Here is an 8,268-nt window from a genome sequence, read left to right on the forward strand (position 1 = left end):
GGAAGGGCATCCAGCTGTAGAAACTCTGCCAGATCAGATTGGAGTCTGGTGTAGCCATCCACTTCGCCAGTCCCCAGTCAAATCGTCCAACCCATGCTAGAATGGAAAGCAGATGTTAAATGATGATGATGATGAAGTCTATTGATTTCGTTTGTTGGCTTTAAAGACAACATTCACTCCCATCTGCATCATCTTTATTTTTTAAAAATTTCGGTTAGATGATTTTTTTATCAGGTTTCTTCCCTTTCCTGTATCTTAAGCCCTTTGCTCCCTATCAAACATCATCCATTGATGACTTTTCTCCATAGTTCCTGAATTCCAGCTTTTTTTTTTTCTCTTCCCCCAGCTCTTGTTGGGTTTGAATTGTCATCAATGTTTCTGTAACTTTTTAATTTTTTTTTACTAGATAAGGGTGTTGGCTCAATGCAAACCTATTTTTACCTTTGGGAAGAGGTGACTCATATTACACACACACACACACACACACACACACACACATGTGACTAGCTTCTCTCAGTTTCTGTCTACCAAATCCACCCACAAGGTTTTGGTCAGCCCATGTCTCTAGTAAAAGACACTTGCCTGAACCTGGAACCGTGTGGTTGGGAAGCAAACTTTCTTACCACACAGCCATGTTTGTGCCATAATTCTAGTTCTTACTCTTCCTCTTCTCCCATTCATTTTATCTTCTATTAGCAATCCCTGGAATTCATTTTTTCCTAATTGAGGGTCCAGAATATTTTTTTCTTTCTTTGATGTTTTCCTTTCATTGATTTTCAAGTTCCGTCCAGTTTTGTGAAAAGTTTTATCATACCCTCATCTCAAGCGCTTGTAACCAATTTGGTAAAACTTTGTTTTGAGCTCCATAGAGCAGAGTGGACCATACATAACAATTAGTTCACAATGCATAACATTAATACTAATTATATGTATTTCGATATTTATATGTAAACATAGCTCTGTGGTTAAGAAGTTGGTCTGGGCAACCAGAGGGTTCAGAGTTTGATCCCACTACAAAGTATTGGGAGCAAATATTTAATGAAGCTTTTGATTGATCATCATCTTCAGAGGGAGATTTGATAAACTGAAACTTTGTGAGAAAGAGGTCTGTTATCCATCCATCTGCCTGTCTGCCTACCTGTCCATCTGCCCACCTGTCTATCTGCCCACCTGTCCATCTGCCCATCTGTCCGTTCCCCCATCAACAGGTGTGTGTGTGTGTGTGTGTGGAGGGGTTAATATCTTGCTTGGAAACAGATAAGGGTTGACACCAGGATGGACATCTGGCCCTAGTAAATTTTGCTCCAGTATAGGCTCATCTGACCCATGCTAACATAGAAAAGTAGATGTTAAAATGATGATAACAAGGATATGCCTCCAGTTTTCCAAAACGGCTGAAACCATCCACGATCCACCTTTATATATTAATATCCCATTCTTTATCTCTCCACAATTCTCCAAACACACAGAGCCATGACCTATATGTATGTATGTATATATAAATATATAAATTTCTTTTTTTTTTATCTCTCTACAGTTTTCCAAACAGACAGTATTTGACAGCTATCTCTCGTTTGTTGATAATTACAAGAAATCGGGCAATGCTCTTGAAAATGACTTGCTGACAAAATCTTCTGTCTCAAAATTTATTGAGGTAAGTGGCTTACGAGGCATGGCACGGCGGCATGGCATGGCGGCATGCACACAAACGCATACTTTGTTGACTGTCTGTCTCTCTCTCTCTGTCTATTACTCTCTCTCTCTCTGTCTATTACTCACTCTCTCTCTCTCTGTCTATTACTCTCTCTCTCTCTCTGTCTATTACTCACTCTCTTTCTCTCTGTCTATTACTCACTCTCTCTTTCTCTTTCTCTCTGTCCTTGTGTGTGTCTACTAGCTGTCTTTTTCTCCCCCCCCCGCCCCCTATTGTCTTTTTCATTCATCAACGAAGAGTACACATGGCTTGTTAGGCTGAAGATTTTGTCTGTCTTTTAGTATTCCACCTGTTCTTGCTTGCTTCCCTCACTTGAAAAGACAATGTTATTGCAGTATGTGTGTATGAAAGTAACTATTTATATCTATATCTATGTGTGTGTGTATATATATATATATATATATATATATATATATATATATATATGAATCTAATGGTAAGTCTGCATATGTATTGTTGTGTTATACCATCTAAACTAACTAATTACTTGTGTGTACCTAGTACTGAGCTTAGAGTATTTTAAAGCTACTCTTAGTTGTCATATGTTGGTAGTATACTATCAGTATGTATATATACACACACGTATCTATCTATCTATATATATATATATATATAGACATATACATAGGCACCAAATCCAATATAGATCCTAGACTGCACCCAGGGCTGGTTCCAAGTTTACTGTATGTGTAAAAGAACATGATAAGAAAGCTCCCCTCAGTTTTCTATCTAAACCAAGTCTAGAACTGTACTTGGATCATTCTTCAGACCATTCACAGCTGATAGTTCACCCTGTCACCAGAGTGTATTGTCACATGTGATCTCTCAGGCAATTAAAAGAAATGGTAAGAATTTAGCTTAGGATTCACAGAATGAAGGCACAGCAGAAGCTGGATCCAATCTCATTTATATTTGTTGGTTTCATTCATGTGTTTGTGGACATTATTAAATGTAAACACATAAACATATTTATACAAACATAATCAAAATGCTCTTTCATCTATTTTGCATAGAAAATAGAAAACTTAATGCTTAGCCGAGGGGTGTTATTTGTACAACAAGGCTAAATGTGTTTTTATTAATCATACATATTTAAATTCATTTAAATGAGAAGACACTTATTCCTTCTCTGTGTGGATCTGATGCTGAATGACTTGGAATCCCCTGAGAACCAGAAATGCCACTAAACGGTGCATCTCAGAACATCCACAGGATGTATCTAAGAATTGAAAATAATTGTAAGCTGTGAAAATAGTTTTGTCTGCTTTAGTGTAGAAGAATCATCAGCAGGGTGTTCATCTTCAAAGGGTTAATGGTAATATAGGCAGAGAGAAAGAAAAAGGTGTGTGGGGGCAGGGTGAGAGAGAGAGATAGAGAGTATGGTTATCTAATCTAACTGGAAGTTCTTTATCTCACTGGGGCACTGGGGTCATCAATGAAGTTTTCTGTTAGTTAAATTCTGTATCCAATGGCAACAGGAGCATGATGGGATTCAGAACTCAGAATCGGTAAATTACTGAACTTGAAACTGTAAAAATATCCATTTGTGTTCACTCTATTTAATGATAATAGGTAAAAAAACAAAACAAACCAAAGCTAGGAGTCAATGAAGATAGCTTGTATGTTCAGTTTGCAGTGGAAAAGGGGAAAGTCTGCTGCATCTTCTCCATTCACTGCTGACCTACGCCTGCCCCAGCGACTCCTTTGTCTTTCTCTATTGAAAGGGAACCCTCGTTCCTGGCATCAACTGAACCATTCCATGATGTTTCACAAACTATCCTTTTGACTAATTTCTGCTGAAGCAGATCCTCGGCAGCTTTTTCAAATCTCAAATTCTGTTCTAGTATAACACTGCCTGGCCATTACCTCCCAGACGCCATGGGAAAAGTGTAGGTAGGTAAGGAGGGCGGTGCTTCCGGGTGGCTGCAATTCTGGTGAGAAAGGATTGAGTAAGTGTTTAGTGCAAGAATAGAATGACAGTGAAATGAAGAAGAGATGATGGTGATGATGATGATGACAGGAGAGATGGGTGCATCAGGGTAGGCTTGGGTGGCAGTCATACAAAGTTTGTTAGTTGAGAGGATCTAAGGTCCTTATAGTTAGTATTAGAATAACCAGAAAGAGTGAAAGATGAGATGAGGAAGCAGGCGATCTATGGGTTAGTCATTGTAGCAAGTTACTAAGTGTGTGTGAATCTTTGTCAATCAACCGGATGGCCTATTTTGGCAAGCAGTCTCGGATATTTGTGTGTTTGTAACAGCAGCACTGTCCCAGATATGCGAACATGATAAAACGGTTATTTACAGCTATTTACACATTGATAACTATTTGAAAAAAAGTCTGGGTTTTTTGAGAGTTAAGAGTTTTGACCCAGGACCCCGAGTGCACCACAGGTGACCAGATGCAAACAGTGAACCATTTGGTTGGTGAACCATTTGGTTGGTAAACCAAGATAACCATTTTGCTTACTGTGAGTATCATTTCGTCGTTCTTGTGACTTGGCATTTATTCCACTGTTGGAACACTTTGCATGACTGTTTACTAACACGCACAATGACTATTTTCTTTGAATTCTACTATTTTATTGTAACAGTGTGTGTGTGTGTGTGTGTGTGTGTGTGTCTGTGTGTGTGTGATTTCATTTATTAGCCATGAGTATAATTTATTAAAGTATTGGTTGTTTAAATTTACCTTCCACTACATCTACATAGTGTTTATACTCAAGGTCAAGGTTTGAGTTGATACAATGGCTCCATATAAAATCACTTGAGCATTGCCTGGTTCATATAGGAATCATATATTTGCAGTTCTCTATGTGCAGTAAACCCCAGTTGATTGAGTTGATTTAAGGTTTATTTATCAGCAGTGCAACTACAGATTTGTTTAGATTTGCTTCTATTAAATAATTTTCTGTAATGGTGGTTAATTGAGAAATGCTTATTTATGAAAGCTAGAAAAATTTTGGCAATATTAGACTTAAACTTCAAAGAAGCAGAAGGTGTAAACCAGATGATGTTACAGACTCTGTTTCTTTGAATTGGACAGTAAGGTGTGAAGGATATATGTGATGTAAGTCTTTGAATCTGCTTGCTTTTAACACTTTATTATAATACTTTATTTGATGACAAGTTGGAGATTCTTCTGCTGATATTACTACTGAGACTTTTGAAAATTATGAGTGGATGTCAGGAGTCTATATTAATATATGTGAGATTGCTGTAAGATATGTGCTTGTCTGTGTTTAAATTGAGGATAACAGCTAAGAAATTTATAATGGCGATAGTGTTCTTGGGCTGAAATATACGAAAGATGTTTATAAGGTAATTTTTAAAAGTATCTAATGAATATTCATTGTCATGTTGAAATATAGTCAACCCATCATCTCTGTAGAAGCTCACTTTTATTGGGATAGATTTCTTGGTGGATCTAAACTGTATTGGCCACCCACATTGCCAAAGTACTCTCTACTATGTCAAATAAACTTGTGGGGTCTTAATTTTGTTTTTTAACCTCCAGACAGAATCATCATCATTTAATGTCCATGTTCTATGCTGGCAATGTATTCAAAGAGTTTTCCTTATGTGCATAATATATCATTATCATCTGTATTATCTTATATCCTAGTAAATTCTAGGGTACTGAAGAGCAGAGGTTTAGCAATAACAGGATTAAAATTGAACAACATGGATTTGGGTAAACTTGGTGTAGTCCTTATAAATTTCAATAATTTGATTAATGACTGTAATGCTGTACATCGATTATTAGAGGTTATTTGACTTCCTAATTTTTCTCTTAATGTTGCTTAAGATTTTTTTATCATCATCATTTAACATCCATTGTCCATGCTGGAAGGCTGCACCAGAATCCAGTCTGATTTGGCATGGTTTTCTATGGACGAATACCCTTCCTAATGCCAACCACTCCAACAGTGTAATGGGTGCTTTTACGTGCCATTTGTGTGACACGTGTATCTGCCATGACTGCAATTTTGCTTGGCTTCATGGGTCTTCTTCTCAAGCCCAACATAATGCCAAAGGTCTTGGTCATTGCCTCCATGAGGCCCAACACACGAAGAGAGCTTGGTCACCTTGCCTCTGTAAGGCCCATTCAAAAGGAACTCAGCCACCTTGCCTCTGTGAGGCCCAACACTCAAAAGGAACTCAGCTACTTTGCTTCTATAAGGCCCAATGCACCTTATTAATTAATCCAGTCTCTGTTTTTCCAGGATTCATTTGATTAATTTGCATTTGAGATGGGAAGCGAAATTAACTCTATGGGCCTTAAATGTGATGTAACTTTGGTTCTGGCTAACACATTCTATTCTGTTACTTGATTGTATAGTCTTTGCCTCAATATTTTCATTTCTAGTGCAGTACTCATCAAAAAATGACAGGTTTATTTGAGTACAGAATAAATTATGTAAACATGGTTGAAGGAAAATTTATAAATAAAATATTTCATATCACATTTGGATATTTTTATGTGAAGAATGTTATTGTGTCATTGTCAGTCATTTGTCACCATAGATTCTTAATCTGTCTGTCTTTTTGCCTGCCTGTCTGTCTCTCTCTTCCGCCCCTTCTCAGTTTGTATCTTCTTTTGCTTCTTTTATCCTCCCCACAAATACTTTGGTTTGTAAATATTACTTTTTCACATTTCTTCCCTATTCTAAAGTTATCTCTCTTCTTTCCACTTTCTCCCTCGTTTGTTATTACTTACTCATGTACACCTCTCCTTCTCTCATGTTTTTCTCTCTGTCCTTCCAATATTTCACTGTATTGTTAGTATGTTTTCTATGGACTTTCTCTCTCTCTCTTCATCTAATACACTTTACACTTCTCTCAGCACAGTCACTGCTTTCTCCTTCCATATTCCTGAAACATGACAGAAAAATATATTCCAGTGAACAAAAATGTGACACACTTTTAGACATTATAAATTTGCACTCACTCTGGCATTATAGTTTTAGTTAACATCCTTGTTTAGCAATTACTTATGGGTTCCACTCTCTACTTGTATCAGGATATACGCAAGTTTTTTTTTGTTTTTTATATAAATATATTTTCTTTAATAGTCTTAATATCAAAGTTTTAACTTTGTTTTTGTATAACTTTAACTGTTGGATATTTTACTTGAGAGATCATATTCAAATGCTCTTAGTCTCTCATACACACACACACACAGGCATGCACATGTGTGTGTGCATTGACTCACACACACAGACATGCACGTTGTGTGCATTGACACATACACACACGTGTATGCATTGACATACACACAGACATGCACATATGTGTGTGCATTGACACACACACATTTCTGCATGTATGTCTCTAACTACAAATATGTAACACTATCATTTGTTTTGGTGGTGATGTCATTGTGATCTTTGTTGTTGTTGTTTCTTTCTTTCTGATGTTTTTCATTGTATTGGTCACAGTAAAAGCAGTTGTCATTGTTTTTGTTTTATTTCTGTCCTCACACACCTAAAATGATTATTGTAGATGTGTTGTGTCAGTTATTTACCAATTCCTAACTCTACCAAGTCAAACGTTTTCCTATCTCTTGTTTCAGCAATGTCAAAGAGATAGTGGCAGTAAACTTTCTCTGAAAGATTTGATTGCAAGACCTATTCAGCGGATACCCAGATATGAACTGCTAATACAGGTTAGTGATCTCCCTCCCTCTCTCTCTCTCTCTCTCTGACCTATCTGTTTATCTAGTTCACATTTCCTTGTAATACTTCCTTTCTTTTTTTCCCCACTTTTCTCAGCACAGCTACTCCTTTCTCATTCCATATTCCTAAAAACATATTATTGATTTTTTTTCAAGTTTATCTTTTATCTTTCACCTTTTACTTGTTTCAGTCATTTGATTGTGGCCATGCTAGGGCACTACCTTGTAGTCAAACAAATCAACCGCAATACATATTTTGAAGCCTGGTATTTATTCTATTGATCTCTTTCGCAAAACTGCTAAGTTATAGGAACATAAACAAACCAAACAAGTTGTCAAAGAAACACAGACACATATATGATGGGCTTTCACACAGTTTCTGTCTACCAAAGTATCATATTTGGTTTGAACATAAGTACAAAGCCAGAAATTCAGTTTCAAAACGAAAAATAAGTTTCATTCAAGGCAATTTTTCAACTGATGGGATCGTGTGCATAACAAAACCCTTGGGTGCCACAGAGGGGGACTGAACCCAAGAGCATGTGGTTGCGAAGCTAGATTCTTAACCACACAGCTACGCCTTGTTACACACTTTTTAAATTTTGAGTTCAAATCTTACTAAGACCTCTTTTACCTTTCATCATTCTGAGGTTTATAAAAAAAAAAAAAAGACAGCCCATAATTACTAGGGTTGATGTAACTTGACCATATCTTTGAAGGCAGTGCTCTAGCATGGCCACAATCCAGTGACTGAAACCAGTGAAAAGGCACACATGGATGCACACACACACACACACACAATATTTATCATTGTGTTATAGTTATTCACCCAGGAAAAAGAAAAATCATTAATAAAAAGAAAATTTTTTAAAATGCAA

At 36.8% G+C, this 8,268-nt stretch overlaps 1 protein-coding gene across 1 annotated transcript in view; it reads left to right on the top strand.

The window, feature by feature from the left end:
- The window catches only part of LOC106884297 (rho guanine nucleotide exchange factor 17), a 146,399-nt gene that overhangs the window by 110,243 nt on the left and 27,888 nt on the right, over positions 1-8,268 (top strand). The window contains exons 5-6 of the mRNA XM_014935601.2: positions 1,538-1,654; positions 7,289-7,381. Coding sequence (XP_014791087.1) covers positions 1,538-1,654; positions 7,289-7,381 — 210 coding nt within the window. The remainder of the gene's footprint in view (positions 1-1,537; positions 1,655-7,288; positions 7,382-8,268) is intronic.

This window comes from Octopus bimaculoides, chromosome 13 (genome assembly GCF_001194135.2).
Source record: "Octopus bimaculoides isolate UCB-OBI-ISO-001 chromosome 13, ASM119413v2, whole genome shotgun sequence".
NCBI classification, from domain to species: domain Eukaryota; kingdom Metazoa; phylum Mollusca; class Cephalopoda; order Octopoda; family Octopodidae; genus Octopus; species Octopus bimaculoides.